Genomic DNA, 18,159 nt, shown 5'->3' with positions numbered 1-18,159 from the left:
CCCCCCAAAAAAAAACAACTCTGTGGTTACTGTAGTAATAATTCTACTCTACATGAGGATGTATTGCAGGTACGTACCTAGGGATTGCCTAGCCAAAGGAGCCAACTGGTGTCTCCTCCTCTTCCATCACCATCACCACCACCACCACCACCCCCAAAAGTAAAGCTGGCACAGACAGCTGATGGTGGGTTTAACCTTGGGGGCCATCACACCTTGAGTGAAGGAAGTGGTTCAGAAGGACAGTCCTTCATGGTGACCTCCATTTGGTGCAGGTATTGAGCCCATACTGTTAGCATCACTCTGCATTGCAAACCAGCTAGCTGACCCTGATGTAGTGTGATGTCAACAGTGTGCATTCCGTTCCTGTGCATTTGAGGGTACCATGAAGGACCCTGCTTCTCACCTCTCTCCTCTCCTCTCCCTTCCCCTGAGGTGGGGTGACCTTCGGGTTAAACCACTACCAGTTGTGTCTCTAATAAGAAAGCAACCATATGGTTCTCTGGGACTATTGTGACTTTACCTTTATCATTGCTTAAGGGTAACTGAAATGTCTTGTGAAATGCATTATGGCGTTTTTCTTTTTTAGCCTTCAAATTTTTGACATAGAAGACAGAAGGTAATTGTGGAGGAGTGTTTTTCTGACTGGACATGCATGACCAGTGGTGTTCCATAAGGATCAGTGCCGGGACCTCTGCTTGTAATGTATATTAATGATTTGGATGCAAATGTAGGTGGTCTGATTAGTAAGTTTGCAGACAACATGAAATTTGGTGGACAGAAAAAAACACACTTTTCGATGTTGGAAATCAGAAACAAAAACACAGCAGGTCTGGCAGCATCTTAAGCAAAATCAGAGTTAACATTTTCAGGTCTGGTGACCCTCCTTCAGAACAGGCCATTTCTGAAGAAGGGTCACCAGACTTGAAGTGTTAACTCTGAAAATTGGTGGAGTTATGGATTGTGAGAGAGGTTGTAAAAAGAACACCACACAACTATAGATCAGTTAGAAAGTTGGGTGAAGAAATGGTTGGTGGAGTTTAATACAGACAAGTGAGAGATGATGTATTTTTTGATGTCAAATGCAAGAGGAAAGTATACAGTAAATGGCAGGAGACTTGGGAATATTGATATTCAGAGGGATCTTGGGGTGCAAGTGCATAGCTCCCTGAAAATGGCAACACAAGTGGATAAGGTGGTAAAGGAGGTGTGTGGCATGCTTGCCTTCATTGATCAGGGCATTGAATATAAAAATTGGCAAGTCACATTGTAGCTATATAAGAATTTAGGCCACATTTGGAATATTGTGTGCAGTTCCAGTCGCTGCACTATAAGGACGATGTGGAGGCTTGAGAGGATGCAAAAGAGGTTTACCAGGATGTTGTCTGGATTGGCGTGTATTAGCTGCAAGGAGAGGTTGGACGAACCTGGCCTGTTTTGCTACAGCATTGGATGCTGAGGGGCGACCTGATAAAAATATATAAAATTGAGAGGCATGAATAGTTGGGAACCTTTTTTCTGTGGGTGGAAATGTCAAATACTAGGTGGCATAGGTTTAAGATGAGAGGTGGAAAGTTTTAAAGGAGATGTGTGAGGCAAGTTCTTTTTTCTAAAGAGTGGTAGGTGCCTGAAACATGCTGCCAGGGAAGGTGGTAGAAGCAGATATGACAACAACATTTAAGAGGCATTTAGACAGGCAGGGAATAGAGGGACACGGACCACGTGCAGGCAGATGGGATTAGTTTAGAATGGCATTATGGTCAGCGCAGACTTGGTGGGCCAAAGGGCCTGTTCCTGGGCTGTGCTGTTCTGTATTCTGTAAATTTTAACATTCAGAAGTCTCTCTGCTGGCAGGAAGAATTTAACAACTTTTCCACAAATTGCTGCTAAAGTGGTTGTACCTGTATCCCATGTGATGCATGCGTCTTTTTCGTGAATTTGATGGATGCAAGTGTCAGTCACCCTTGCATCACCCTACATGTGCCTCCATATGAACTTAAGACCATAAGACATAGGAGCAGAAATTAAGCCATTCGGCCCATCGAGTCTGCTCCGCCATTCAATCGTGACTGATAAGTTCCTCAACCCCATTCTCCTGCTTTCTCCCCGTAACCCTTAATACCCTTGATAATCAAGAACCTATCTATCTCTGTCTTAAATGTACTTGTAATGTCATATGTACATAACTACATCTGAAAATTGCATTAAAACAAAACATTTAAAGAGTTCCAAGATTTATCTCATTTCTCTAAAAGGATCAATGAACTACTGCAAAGCCTATGGTTCAATTAAATGTACTGATTCACAAACATCATTTTATCTCTGGAGACCTTTGAAATCAAGTATTTTTATTCGTACATGAGATATGGATGTCACTGGTCGGACCAGCATTTATTGCGCATCCCCAGTTGTCCCTTTGAGGATGGTACTGAGCTGCTGTTTTGAACTGCTGTAGTCCATGTGGTTTAGGGACACTAATAGTGCTGTTAGGGAGAGAGGATTTTGACCCAGTGATCGTGCAGGCATGATGATATTTCCAAGTCAGAATGCTGAGTGCTTCAGAGGGGAGCTTGCAGATGGTGCTGTTCCCATGCATCTGCTGCCCTTCTAGATGGTAGTGATTGTAAGTTTAGAAGGTACTGTCTGAAGACCCTGAGTGAATTTCTGCAGTACATCTTGTTGCTAGTACACACTGCTGCTATTGTGCATCTGCAGGGGAAGGAACAAGCGTTTGTGGATTCAGTGCCAGTCCAGCAGGCTACTTTTGTCCTGGATGGTATCAACTGCTTGTGTTATTGGAGTTGAAATCATTCGGTTAAGTGGGGAGTAGTCCATCACACTCCTGACTTGACTTATAGATGGTAGAAAGACTTTTGGGGGAGGGGGTGGGATTCATTAGGTGAGTTATTCACTGCAGGATTTCCAAACTCTGACCTGCTCTTGTAGTCACAGTATTGATATGGCTGTGTCCAGTTCAGTTTCTGGTCAATGGTAACTCCCAGGATGTTGATAGTGGGGAATTTGATGGTAACACCATTTAATGTCAAGGGGAGATGGTTAGATTTTCTCTTTTGTTGGAGACAGTCATTGCCTGGCACTTGCATAAATGTTATTTGCCACTTAACAGCCCAAGACTGGACATTGTCCAGATCATGTTTGGAGTTTTACAGTACAGAAAGTGATCCTTTGGCCATAAAGCTCCTCTCCACCTTTAGTCTCATTTTCCAGCACTTGGCCTGTAGCCTTGTATGCTGTAGCATTTCAAGTGAACATCAAAATGTTTCATAAATGTTGTGGTGGTTCTCACCTCTACAGCCTTTTCAGGTAGTCAGTTCCAGATAACCACCAGCCCTGGGATGGGGGGGTGGTGGAAAAACCTTTAATAAATCCATGCTCCCTGGTTATTGACCCCCTAAGGGGAAAATTCCTTAACATCTGCCTGATCCATGCCCTTCATAATTTTGTATAACTCGGTTGGGCTCCCCCATCAGTCTTCACTGCACTATGGAAAATGACCCCAGATATTCAGCCTCTCTTCATAATTGAATGTCTCTCCCACCTAAGCAACATCCTCAAGAATCTCCTCTGCACCCCCTCCAGTGCAATCGTATCCACCCTATAGTGTGACAACCAGAATGACACATGGTACTCCAGCTGTGGCCTTACTAATTACTTGTACAGCTCCATTGTAACACCCCTACTAATAAAAGTTAAGTATCCCATATGCCACTGTTCAGCCCATCTGACCAGCCAATCTATACCATCCTGTAGTCTAAGACTTACTTTCTTGCCTATTTATCATACCACCAGTTTTTGTGCCTTTTGTGAACTTAACTGATCAAATCTCCTACATTTGCATCTAGATCATTAATGTATAGTACAGATAGCAAAGGACAAAGCACCAAACCTTGTGGTACAGCTCTGGACCCTAGCTTCCAGTCACAGAAACAGCCTTTGACCATCACTCCATCCATTCTACTTCAAGCAGAGTAGATTAACGAGTGATTTATGGGGTTAATGGGGAGGCAATGGCCTAGTGGTGGTATTACCAGACTGTTACTCCAGAAACTCCGGCTAATGTTCTGGGGACCTGGGTTCTAATCACGTCATGTGAGATGGTGGAATTTGAATTCAATAAAAAGAATCTGGAATTAGGGGTCCAATGGTAACCATGAAACCATTGTCTGTTGTTAGGAAAAACCCATCTGGTTTATTAATGTCATTTTTTTAGGGAAGGAAATTTGTCGTCCTTGTCTGGTCTGGCCTACATATGACTCCAACCCACCGCACTGTAGTTCTCGCAACTGCCCTCTGGGCAATTAGGGATGGGCTTTCAATGCTGGCCTAGCCCACTACTCTGCAGATTTTTTTTTTTTTTTTTTTTTTTTTGCAAGTAGCTGCTCTCGCTCCACTTTGGCCAGATCCTGTCTTTGTCTTATTAAAATTGGCCCCCTCCTAATTCAAAAACTTTATTTCTGATCCATCCTTATCCTTTTACATGACTACTTTTTAAATCTTTGAGTTATGATCACTACTGCTGAAATGTACCCCACCGACACTTCTACCACTTGCCTAGGTTCGTTCCTTAAAATTGGGTCTAGCAACACTGCTGGACAACAATGGCCTAGTGGTATTATCACTGGACTGTTAATCCAGAGACCTAGGTAATGTTCTGGGGACCTGGGTTCGAATCTTCCCACAGCAGATGGAGGAATTTGAATTCAATAAATATCTGGAATTAATAGTCTAATGATGACTGTGAATCCATTACCAATTGTCAGGGGAGAAAAAAACCCATCTGGCTAACTAATGTCCTTTAGGAAGGAAGCTGCCATCCTGACCTGATCTGGCTTACATGTGACTCCAGACCCACAGCAATGTGGTTGACTCATAACTGCCCTCTGGGCAATTAGGGATAGGCAATAAATACTGGCCTAGCCAGCGACGCCCTCCTCCCATGAATGAATAAAAAAACACCTCTCTCCTTTCCAGGATTTTTTAATGTGCTGACTTTAAAAAGTTCTCCTTGATAGGTCTTTAAGTATTCCAACTCCTGAAAGCCTTTCACACTGTCAGTTAATATTAGGGAAGTGGTATAGGAGAGGCAGTAGCATGGTTGTATTGTTACTGGACTAGCAATCCAGAACCCTGGGCCTATCTGAGGACGTGGACCCAAATCCCACCATGGCCTTTGGTGGAATTTGAATTTACTAAAAGTCTGGAATTAAAAGCTGGCCTACTGGTGACCACATAAGCACTGTTGGTTGTTGTAAAACCCCAGATGATTCACTAAGTCCCTTTTTTCAGGGAAGAGTACTTGCCATGCTTACTTGGTCTAGCCTACATGTGACTCTAGACTCATAGCAACATGGTTGACTCAAAACAATTAACTCTTAACAATTAGGGATGGGCAATAAGTGCTGTCCTAGCCAATGGCACCCATATCCTGTGGACAAATGAAATAAAATGAAATCTCTAACTCCATTATTTTTACACTTACTTACATTCTGTCCTTCTATTCCTCCCTGACTGTTGTAGTACACTCAACAATGTGATTGCCCCTTTTTTCCCTTGAGTTCTACCCCAAATGGCCTCAACTGAGGGGCTTTCTAAGCAATCATCCCTCTCTTATTTGCAGCAATTGACTTTTTAATCAAGATTGCAATATCAGTTTTTTTTCGCCCCCACCCCTCCCTGTCTTACCTAAAAATTCTACACCCTTTAATATTGAACTGCCAGAACTCGTCTCCATGATAGAGCAATCATGGTATCAAGATATTACTTTCTCCTCCCTCCTGCGCAGCTGGGCTGTGACTGCATCACTGTTGCTGTTTTCCAATACACAAGCTATACTTGAGTGAGATGCACGCTGGAGCTTTCCTGACTATCATCAGCCTGCCTCCCTTTATCTGACTGGTCACCCATTCCTTCCTTGACTGCCCTCTTTAGCTGTTGAATATACACATTGACTGAAGAATTCTTTGGTACCCGAGAAGTCATGAATGGTACTGAATTGTGCAATCATCACCTACTTCTGACATTTTCTTAATTCATTCACAGGATGTGGGCCTCATTGGCTGGGCCAGCATTTTATAGAATCATAGAATCCCTATAGTGCAGAAGGAGGCCACTGAAGAGTGTTCCACCCAAACCCTGAGGAACTCTTGCAGTGATGTTCTGGAGCTGAGATAATTAACCTTGTGGCTTAATGATACTAATAATACTTCTAATATACTGCCTCTGATCCATTTGTCTCTCCAACTGCACCCAACTTATAAGACCCGATGCAATGGTGACAGTTGGTCTAGGAATGAAAATGCAGCTGTGGCACAGACACCCAGAAGTCCTACTTCAGTAGAATTGATTTAAACTTGTTTTGTGTACAACTTCACTAATACTACATGATTTAGATGAAGGAAATATTTGCAGCTGAACCAATTGTATAAGCATTCTATATCTCCCTGTCCACATCTGCATTCAAGTACATGGGACCCAAGGTAGATTTCTCCATGTAGCTGAGTGTGGAACCGGAGAGGTCCTCCTTTAGTGCTCCTTCTGCAGTAGTACCTACAAATAAATCAAAAGCAGGCGATGTTGGCCGCATTACCTCCAACCTGCCACGGACATCTCTTTCTCGATTGCCACAGTTTCACATGTAATTGAGAAGCTGCAGCCTTAAATGCACAGCAGTTATTATCAGACTCCCATTGAAGCAAGCCAGAGGCCAAACCTTTCATGCCAATAGCCCATTTGAAATGGGGGAGGAGGCAGTGAGGGAAGAGAGGAATTCCTAGTACAAAATTAACACTGATAAGCTTTCACAATGAATCGCTTGACCTAATTTTCCAATTTTCTCAAAATTTGAACTAAATTGACTAGTTTTCAGAGCATTAATTTTTTAAGGGGGTACTAAAATATGGCAGGTGGAGTGTAATGTATAGAAATGTGAAGTTTTCGCTTTGGCAGAAAGGGAGAAAAATGTATTGCTTAAGCAGAGAATGACTGACAATTTCAAAATGCAAGAAGATCTGGGTGTTCAGTGCATGAATCACAAGTTAGTACACAAGTACAGCAAGTAATTAAGGCGTATAGAATACTATCCTTTTAATGCAGGAGAAATTGAACATAAAAATGAAGATGTACTTGGTTGTACAAGGCATGAAAACTGAAATTAAAAGTAAAAGATTAAGTATATTTAAGGCTGAGATAGATTCTTGATCAGTTTGGGAATCAAGGATTATGGGGAAAAGGGCAGGAATGTCAAACCAGCCATGATTTTATTGAATGGCAGAGCAGAATTGAAGGGTTAAACAGCCTATTCGTATTCCATATGGTCTTTTTGTCTAGCGGCACTAGTGTAGTAGCAATGCCAATGGATTAGTAATCCAGACGCCCAGGCTATTTCTCTGCGGACCGGGATTCAAATGCTACCACTGCAGCTGATGCAGTATAACCTCACCTGTATTATGTTGGGAGCTAAATTAATGGGAGCGAGAGATCAAACAAGGGAAGATGTGATTTAAAGAGAGAAGACAAGGAAGTAAAGCAACATTAAGGGAAATGATGATCTGAATATAACTGGATTGGACAGATCATCCATACTGGAGAGTGTACCAGGAGTTGTGGCTAAATGCTACAAAAATAATAAAATGGGAACACCCACAAATATGTGGAGCTTTGTAACAAAATCAATTTAACAGCTCAACTAGAAATAAATATGTTCACTCTGGCATTAGAGATGTGGCTACCGTTAATTAAACCCTTCCTATTCGTGTACCCATCCAAATGCCTTTTTAAATGTTGTAATTGTACCAGCCTCCACCACTTCCTCTGGCAGCTCATTCTGCGCACACACCACCCTCTGTGTGGAAAAAGTCACCCCTAAAGTCCCTTTTAAATTGTTCTCCTCTCACTGCAAACTTATGCCCCTCTAGTTTTGGACTCCGCTACCCTGGGGAAAAGCCCTTGTCTATACACCCTATCTGTGTCCCTCATGATTTTATAAATTTCTAGAAGGTCACCCCTCAGCCTCCAATGGTCCAGGGAAAAAGCCCCAGCCTATTCAGCCTCTTCCTATGGCTCAAACCCTCCAACCGTGGCAACATCCTTGTAAATGTTTTCTGAACCCTTTCAAGTTTCACAACATCTTTCCTATAGCAGGGAGACCAGAATTGCATGCAGTATTCCAAAAGTCACCTAACCAATGTCCTGTACAGCCGCAACATCACCTCCTAACTCAATGTACTGACCAATAAAAGCAAGCATACCAAATGCCTCCTTTGCTATCCTGTTTACGAGCGACTCCACTTTCAAGGAACTATGAACCTACACCCCAAGGTCTCTTTGTTCAGCAGCACTCCCCAGGACCTTACCATTAAGTGTGTAATAAATCCTGCCCTGATTTTGTCTTTCCAAAATGCAGCACCTCTGTTTTTTTTCTAAATTTAAACTCTATCTGCCACTCCCCTGCCTACCTGCCCATCTGATTGAGGTCCCGTTGAAAAACTTAAATAATGATGAATAGTATGAAAACAGAAGCTGCCATAACGAGCTGGAAAATTTAGGCTAAGGGGTAGGTCTGTAGAGATACAGTGGCAGTCATTCAAGGAGATGTTGAGTGTTGTGAACTAAGAAATCATTCTAGTGTAAATGAAAGACTCTAGGGGAAAGACACTTTATGGGTAACTAAGTAAGTTGAAAGTAATATCAAATTGAAAGAAAAGCATACAATTCAGCAAAGACTAGTAGCAGGTCAGGGGATTGACTTTTATTTTAAATCAAACAATAATAAAGGTTTGATAGTATGAGTGAAAGCAGACCAGAAATCTAAAAGTGGATCCTAAGAGCTTCTAAGATATTTAAAAAGGAAGAATAAGGAAGGTTTGGGGAGTAAATAATAGTAAATGAGGAAGTAGCAGATTAACTGAACAGATATTGCCTGTCTTCATTGTAGAGGTTAGAAATAATCTCCCTGATTAATTGTGAATAAAGAGATGAAGGGGAGGACAGAGCTATAAACAATTATAACCACCAGAGAAATGGTATTGAGAAAAATATTCAAACTAAATGTTGACAAGTCACCAGGTGCTGATGGACTTCATCCTAGGGCCTTTAAAAGGGATTGACTGCTGAATAATAGAGATTGTCATCTCCCAAAATTCCCTAGGTTCTGGAAAAGTATCATCAGATTAGTAGTTAACTAATGTAACTGAGAACTTTCTTCAAGAAAGAATAAAAACCAAAAATGGGAAACTACAGGCCAGTTAGTTTAACATCGCTCACAGGCAGCATGCTGAAATCCATTAATGAGGTTATAGAAAATGTCAATGCAGCATAGCTTACTATCAGACAGAATCAATTTGGCTTTGTGAAAGAAAACTTGACAATGCAATGGAGTTAAGGGGAAAAACCTATCAAAATGGTGTATTTAGATTTGCGGAAGGCATTTGAAAAGATGCCACATCAAAGGTTACTAAACGAAATAAAAAGTCATGGTGTAGCGTGTAACGTAGGACATTGGTTAGGCCACTTTTGGAATACTGCATTCATTTCTGGTCTCCCTTGGAAGGATGTTGTGAAACTTGAAAGGGTTCAGAAAAGACTTGCAAGGATATTGCCAAGGTTGGAGAGTTTAAGCTATAGAGAGAGGCTGAACAGGCTGGGGCTTTTTTCTCTGGAGTGTCCGAGGCTGAGGAGTGACGTTATAGAAGCTTAAAATTGTGAGGGGCAAGGATAGGATGAATAGTCAAGGTCTTTTCCCCACTGTGGGGCAGTGCAAAACTAGAGGGCGTAGGTTTAAAGTAAGGGAGGAAAGATTTTAAAAGGACCACTTTTTCATGCAGAGGGTGGTGTGTGTATGGAATGAGCTGCCAGTGGAGGCTGGTACAATTACAACATTTAAAAGGCATTTAGATGGTTATATGAATAGGAAGGGTTTAGAGGGATATAAGCCAAATGCTGGCAAATGGGACTAGATTAATTTAGGATATCTGGTCGGCATGGATGAGTTGGACTGAAGGGTCTGTTTCCATGCTGGACGGCTGTGACTTCATTGGTATGGATGGAAGATGGATTACCTAACAGGAAAGAGAGAAAAGGCATAAATGACGCATTTGTAGTTTGGCATGGTGAGATGAATGGTGTATACCACAAGAATCCATGATGGGGCCTCAACTACTGAAGAAAGGTACAATCTATTATCAATGACTTTGATTAATGGACCAAGTATATGGTTGCTAAGTCTACTGATGACAGGTAGGTCATATGACAGTAAATTGTAGCTCCCTCATGCCCTCTTCACAAAAGAATATAGATAGGTTGAATAATTGTCTGGAAATTTGGCAGATGGAGTGTAATGTGGGAAAACATGAACTCTTCAATTTTGGCAGGAAGCATAGGAAAAACAGCATATTTAAATTGAGAGAGATTTCACAACTCTGCAGCATGTAGGGATCTACATGTCCTGGTATGTGGATCACAAAGGTTAATAAGCAAGTACAGCAACCCAGAAGGAAAAAAAATCAATAATACTTAGAATTGAATGTGTTGGGTGTGCTGGAGCTCCATTTTTGAGGTATACAAGCCAGGTAAATATGCATAATTTGTGCACCTTGCTACTTTTCCTTTTGCAAAGTGATTAGAAAGGCAGTGGTTTGTTGCTTCTTTGCAAGAGGGAGTTGAAATTGGAAGGAGGAATGCCTTGCTATAGATCTCTTCCTGAGATCAGACAGCACAGAGCCATCCAACTGCTCTTGATTCCCTAGAATTCCCTACACAGGATCTGTGTAGTTCAGTTGTCTTCCCAGTAGTACAGCTAATTATACACTTCTAACATGGAGTCTACATTTGTCTCTTTCTCCTTCTCCCACTTGTTGCCTGTAACCTCCTGAATTGCTCTTCAGTGACCCCTGAACTAGCCTGAGTGATTTATTAAAAACCTAGCAATATAGCCCTCTTCTACTGATGGGCAAAATTGAATATTGCTATGCATCAACTCTCAGAACAAAAGGTTCCATAAATGTTACCAGCCATAGATTGTTGATTTTCCTAGTGCATGGGCCCCCTCATTAATAAAAGTCCAACTTTGAACACTTGCACTTATGAATGTGGTCTTGTACTTTTGAAGACCCAACATATGAGCATTTCCTGTATTTGGATACAGCTGCTTTCCACTGTCCTGTATTGTGTTCCGACTTGTGTACAAATTGACTTGTGAATGGACTCGAATGGAACGTGGGGTCTGTCTTTTACAAAAGATGGATACAAATTGAGGATTATATCAGAGTTGAGGACACAATTGGATCAGCCATAATCATGTTGAATAATAGCTCAAGCTAGAGAGACGTTTGCTTGTATTCAAACAGCCATGTTTGCAATACTGAAAACATAGACGTGATCCTAATGTTGGATACTTTGGACAATACTTGCTGAACCCCGAGTGTGCCAATAATTACTCTAACAAACAATTTCAGATTACCAGTTAAGCTCATTATGTAGTTTCCTTTGTGTAGCTTCTAGCAAGCACTTATTAATACATAGAGCTCTGTCATCTGTAAACAGAACATGACCAGGCTTTGAGCCTTTTTAATTACAATAAAAGTTTGGAGGACATCTGTTCCTGTTGCATCCCCCTTGTCAATGCCTCCAACAATCAGTTGATTTACCTTTTTAAAATTTGGAGCTCAAGCTAATTATTTTTTTCTCTTCCTTTTAACCTAAGGGTACATCGAGGAGTTGGAACAGTCCTAACTAATTTAAGCTCATTCAGCACAGGCTAGAAGCCAATCTCCTGTGGCTTAACTACTTGCTGAACAAAATCATTGCCACATTGATCAAGTCCCGTAATAGCCCAAGTTCTGAACCTGTATTAAGATTGCAAAGTTCAGTAATTACTTAATGCAAGTGTTTGAGTTATGTATAGATTGATTTGTTCTGAAGTGGATAGCTTTTAAAACATATTCTTAGAATATGATCTTTTTATTCTTTCAGGTACTTAAAGGCAAAGGATGGCTTTCTGGAGTGAGATAGTGAAATTGCAACAGTTCCTTCCTCAGTTCCAGGCGTTGTATGCACAGCGATTCCCCATTGAGGTCCGGCACTACCTTGCTGAATGGATAGAACAGCAGCCATGGTCAGTCAATGGAGTAATACCCTTCAAGATTGCTCTCCTGTTCGGTTTCTAAGCAAACAAAACTACTTCAGAAGACTATTAATCGAGTAACAATTTCACAGGTTTCAAATAGATGCATTATTATTATTCCCACTACTGCTGTTGGGAGTTAACACCAACACAAACACTCTAAGTGTTGGTTGATGTATCTTTTAAAACTCTGAAAGAGAACAGCAACAGGAAATGTCTGTGGTCAGGGGTGAAACGGCAGTTGAATAAGGCTGTGCCTGTAATAAAGACCATCCTTGCTAACAGACGACTGACAACAGTAAATATAATTACAACCTGGCAGCATTCCATTGCCATTATAACCTGTCCAAGGTTTTTAAGCTGTGCTCCTTGTTTACCAACAAGGAGAACAAGTTTCATGACACTTTGGTTTGCTGCAGGAGCTGAGATTCTGTCCAGAATGTGTGCACACTACCTTGTATTTTATTTGCATTCCTCTGGAACTGATTGCTATTCTGCATCAAATCCGTTTTTTGGCTGGCTGACTTGTGCAACTTACACCTCTGTTTGCGTGCATTTTAACATGAGGCATTAGTACAGGATGTTTATCAGCAATGTTGATGTCTTGCATTTACTTGGCAGCTTTTTTGTTTTCCAAATAAAATGTTTCAACTTGTCTCCTGTCTTTTTAAGGAATTCCATTCATATAAACCCTGCTAATGAAAGTCTTGCTCGAAATCTCTTGGACACGATGGTATCTGAATTACAGAAAGTGTCAAGTCGTATGTCCTATCCAGTGACACGCAAGCTCAATGAATATGCTGTTGTTCTCAAGGTATAGTTTAGAAAACAAGTAGGAAAGTGCTTAATTTGTGTTGAATAACAGATTATAATATAACGAATAATATAGCACATTTGACTGTTTGCCTCCTAATGTCTTCAAGTGGTTCAGTTAGTATTTTCTCTAGGTTCCACATTCTCGTGTAAGAGGCTGGGCATCAAATCTATTTACAATGTCTGAAGTACTGCCTGGTGCATGTTCGTTGGGTAGTGGAGCATCGAGAGCTTGAAGTTTTGCCGTATCACCTTAATACTTCCTAATGATGGGCTCTGAATTGTTGGCATGTACTGACAATGACTAGTAGATTAACATTTTGTTTATTCCAGTTATTGCTATCCTCTGATGCTACTTGACCTAAATACTATACTTTATACGTGATGCATCAAGATAAGCAATGGCAAGGAAAACTGGCTGATATCTAGTAAGTGGTACTGTGTGAGCAGTGTGAAGTACATTGAAAGTATGTAGCAGTTACTTCACTCTGAACCAGAAATGTTGACATGCCTGTTTGTTGAAGATGCTCATGGCCTGCTTTTTCTACGATAGACTGTATCAGCTTGATAAAAGCCATGAAAATAATACTTGAATTAATATTTTGTGTTACAGAAAACATTTGATCAGCAGCCATTAGAACTGGTGAATATTATGAACTGTCTCTTGATGCAGGAAAATCAATTATTCCAGGAACTTCGGCAAACTCATGTAAGTTTTCAACACTTTCTGAAGCTATGCCCTTTGTAGGGGGAAAAAAAAATGACTGCCACGCTGTTCTCGCAGTGAAGATTTCATTCCATTGGGAATTACATACATTTTCATATGTGTTCCTTGTGCCAACAGTGTAAATGTTAAGTTTGAAAGTTTGTTAGGCACTCTGTTTAACTGTGGTATAGAAATGCTTTGCTCACTCTCCCCGAAAGTGCAGATTCGCACTGCAAAATGGCTCCACTGATACAGGGATATTTCTTAATATCTTGCTCCAGTGGCTATTCAGTGTATTTGACCTCAGCACATGTCTGTTTTGGCTTTGAGGAACTTTGCAGTTGACCCTGAAGTTGTCCTCGCCTAATGTCCACGCAAATTACTGAATAGGAGGGGTCACGTAGATAACAAATGGAAGGCTGAATTTGTTTGTTTCCATTTGAGGCCAGAGAGGAACTGAGCCTTTATTGTATTAGCACATCAGTTTTAATTTTCTGCAGAGTCCTCCTATACATCCATAAAGTACTATGTGAAGCATTTTGTCTTCACTGTGGAAAAATGTGTTTGTCATCTTGAGCATCATGTTAGTAAGCAACAAGATTGGAGATTGTCAGTAGGTTGAGTTAAAGCACCTGGAGCTTATGGTTTTTTTTTTGTCTAATTCATTCATGGGATGTGGGCATCATTTGAGCAAGCATTTATTGCCCATTGCTAGTTGCTTTTGAGAAGATAGTGGTGAGCTGCCTTCTTGAACTGCTGCAGTCTATTTGGTGTAAATAGACCCACAATACCATGAGAGAAGGAGTTTCATTTGTTGTAGATCAATTTCTTGTCTTGATTCTGGAACTTACTTTACTGCATTTGTAAATATTACAAAATTTATCAGCCGTTATAAACAAGTTTTTCCCGTAGCTTTCAGTATAAATGTATTATGTTTGGATTTTTCTTTTTGATCATTCTGGATTGTGTTCAAGTTAACCAGGCTAAATTAATATCTTGTGGTAGTGAAATTTAACACCATTGATCACGAACTAGGATTATGAGTAGTACCATCCAGTTAAATTATTTCTTTTCGGTTCAAGCTAAATAATCTGGAACCAGTAAACACCGCTACAAACAAGCAAGCTATGTTTTGCAATTTTTGAGCTACTTGTGCTGGTCATTTCCTTCCTTACTCTGGCTATATACAGCTACCAAATAACATGTTCATTATAATCATATAAACACACTATGCCCTTTTGGGGGGAAAAAAAATAAAGATGAAGTCCATGTTCAAAAATGCCTGCAGGACCGTTTCCCTGAACATGGATAATTCTTCCACAACTGTCCTAAACTTTGTAGTTTGACTTTGGTGTTGGAAGATGGAAAGCATCAATTCATGTAGAATTTGTTAACATGTATGAGAGAGGAGCATCGTGAGAATTGATTGAACCCTACAATACACAGTGTAGCATAATAATTTAGCTGCAAAATTTCAAAATAGCAACTGAGGTTGAATGGAGCAAAGCTAAAAATAACTGCATTTTATACAGATAAAACCATTTTTTGATGTGTTATGGGCTGAAGCTTTCCCCTGAATGTGGTGTGGACCCCATTTACACAAGGATGTTTTTGTTTTTGGTTGTTAAGACAACAGAACAAGAGCAGCTCCAAGAAAATTCTTCGCATGCTTTTTCAAGTTTTAAACAAGTGAATTTTGTGTACGATAAGTGTATTAAGTACCATAATGGTGAGTATTGCTGAAAAAAGACCTGCTTTGTCAAAGCTCTTTGAATTGCACTCAGCAGGACATTTGCAAGAATACCAGTGTAATGGGTAACAGCATTTTTAAGAACATAAACTAAATGAAAAGAGAGTGCTGATCGGTTGGCAAGTGGGTTGTGATTGAGGAGATGCTGCAATGGAAAAATCACTAATTAGATGACCGACTGTGACCGCCAAACTTTGTTTAAGTTTAAACCAGGCAAGTTGACTATGGTCAACAAACAGGAGGCTGGAAGAGCATAGCAGGCCAGGTAGCATCTGGAGGAAAGGAGCAGTCAGTGTTTCGGGTATTACCCTATGGTCGACAGTACCTGAAGGAGTGAACATGAGAATGTGGCTGTTGCCCGTTTTGGAACTTGAAGCAGACTATGTATGTACGTGTCCTTCCTGTCTGCAAAGAACCGAGCCCCGCATACTCGCATACGTAGTTTCCAGTGTGTCCAAATGCACCACACTGCAAGACTGACTGTCTTAAATTCATTGTCTGAGTAATTCTTAACATAGTAAAAATTATTTAGCATATTTTGTCCAATTGTACATCTAATGTTGAACATTGTTTTGAGCTTCTCAAGCAGAGCCTGGCTGAGTAGAGTAAGTATTTGAACTGTTGCAAGCAGCCACAGCGCCATGTTGTTTGACATGTTCTGCCAGTTTTTGGGATGTACTTCCTGCTTACCTCACATCATACTGGTGCTGAAATTTACATCCCATGTTACTATCTTTTTTGCTTGAGAGCAGCATCACTCGTGTTGCTGCTGCATACTAGCAACATGTTGTTCAAACTTTGTGTCATAGGCAGAATGTCTTTTTGGCTTGATGCTGGCATCTTGTTAATGGTAAACATTTGTGTAGCTACTTTCCAGAATAAGTCTGAAAAGTGCCTGCTACAACTCATTACCCTAGAAGAGTAAGCTATCTCAAAAACTTGAATAATAGGTGAAGGTAGCTGTTTCATGCTGCTACTATGCAGTAGCAACACAAGTGGTGTGGTGTTTGCCGCTAACTACTTTCAAGCCAAAAAGACATCTGTCTATCACAGTAACACAGTACATAAATTTTCAGTGCCAATGTGATGCTAGGTAAGAAGGTTGTATGTCCCAAAAACTGGTAGATTGTATAAATCAACATGTCTCTTTGGCTGCTTCAAACAGTCAAGGTATTGGCTGTACGCAGCCAGTCCTTGCTTGAAAAGTTCCACTCAATGTCTAACGTTTGATATGATTTCTGTAATGTTTTTATTCACTTGTGGGATGTGGGCATTGCTGGCTGGCCAGCATTTGTTGCCCATCCTCGTTGCTCCCTTGAGAAGATGGTGGTGAGCTACCGCCTTGAACTACTGCAGTCCACAATACCCTTAGGGAGGGAATTCCAGGATATTGACCCAGTTACAGTGAAGGAACAGTGGTATATTTCCGAGTCAGAATGGTGGGTGGTTTGGAGGGTGTGGTGTTCCAATGTATCTGCTGTCCTTGTCCTAGATAGAAGTGGTTGTGGGTTTGGAAGGTTCCTGTCTCAGGATCTTTGAATTTCTGCAGTGCATATTGTAAATAGTAGTACACACTGCTGCTATTGAGCATTGGTGGAGGGAGTGGATGTTTGTGGATGTGGTGCTGATCAAGCAGGCTGTTTTGTCCTGGATGGTGTTGAGCTGCTTGTATTGTTGGAGCTGCACCCATCCAGGCAAGTGGGGAGTATTCCATCGCATTCCTGACATGTGCCTTGTAGATAGTGCACAGGATTTGGGGAGTTACTTGCTGCAGTATTCCTAACCTCTGACCTGCTCTTGTAGCCACTGTGTTTATGTGGTGAGTCCAGTTGAGTTTCTTATCAATGATTGTAATTTGATAATGTCTGCTAAATTTAGTGTGCTAAGAATTACATTGGCACCCAATTAAAGATCATCAGTCAGACTTGTGGTGTGGTGTACTTGCACATACTGGAAACTACACTTATTAATACAGAGCCCTGTTCTTTGCAGACAGAACAAACCTGCACACACACACTGCTTATTTCAACTTGTAAAATAAGTGGCAACCATTATATGATTCATTCCTCCAGGCAATGCCTAGACCAATCATCGTCGACCTTGCCTGGCTTAAATTTAAATAAAGCCTGGCAATTAACTGTCAGTTGCCACCTCACTGGTGCATTCTCCATGGCAATGCCTCTACCAATCAGAGTCCACTTGCCAACAAATCCATATACACTTCTCGTAGAGTATAAAATGTTGTTTCCTCTTTTATATTGGAATTCTTATGTATGGGTACAAGACAAAAAGTTTTGACAGTTTTTCAAGCAATACTCAAGTTTTGTATTCCCAAATGACTATTTAATATAACATTTATGCTGAATGTCCACCTACAAGTACAATTCCTTTCTGCTGTAATTGCGTGTTTCTTGGTCAAATGAGTATACTTGACCAAGCATCATATTTGAGTATCCAATCCAAGCTATTAGGAAATCCACAAGTAGATTTTGATTTTTGCTTGCTTAGTATGGAGTGTTTACTTTATCCCCTTAGGATCATATCCACATATCCAAGCCTTGTATGTTCAAGTGTGCATACAAAGACACTGCTGCTTTTAATTTCTTAACAGCACAGCACCAACAAGTTTCCTGCTGCTTATCCATCCAAAACCACCTTACCTGTTAGCTGAGACAACAAGGTGCAGAGCTGGATGAACACAGCAGGTCAAGCAGCATCATAGGAGCAGAAAGGCTGACGTTTCGGGCCTAGACC

The 18,159-nt window shown here is 40.8% G+C and overlaps 2 protein-coding genes across 5 annotated transcripts in view; both read left to right on the top strand.

Moving 5' to 3' along the window:
• Positions 1-18,159, top strand: part of dnajc14 (DnaJ (Hsp40) homolog, subfamily C, member 14) — a 248,787-nt gene that overhangs the window by 52,662 nt on the left and 177,966 nt on the right. The gene's annotated exons all lie outside the window — the stretch shown is intronic.
• Positions 11,976-18,159, top strand: part of LOC109924857 (signal transducer and activator of transcription 5A-like) — a 50,003-nt gene continuing 43,819 nt past the window's right edge. The window contains exons 1-3 of the mRNA XM_048618874.1: positions 11,976-12,127; positions 12,809-12,950; positions 13,563-13,658. Of these exons, the coding sequence (XP_048474831.1) occupies positions 12,003-12,127; positions 12,809-12,950; positions 13,563-13,658 (363 nt within the window). The 5' untranslated portion in view covers positions 11,976-12,002. The remainder of the gene's footprint in view (positions 12,128-12,808; positions 12,951-13,562; positions 13,659-18,159) is intronic.

This window comes from Rhincodon typus, chromosome 41 (assembly GCF_021869965.1).
Source record: "Rhincodon typus isolate 14 chromosome 41, sRhiTyp1.1, whole genome shotgun sequence".
Taxonomy (NCBI): domain Eukaryota; kingdom Metazoa; phylum Chordata; class Chondrichthyes; order Orectolobiformes; family Rhincodontidae; genus Rhincodon; species Rhincodon typus.
Note: the sequence above shows the minus strand (reverse complement) of the source record. Positions and strands in the feature narration are given on the sequence as shown.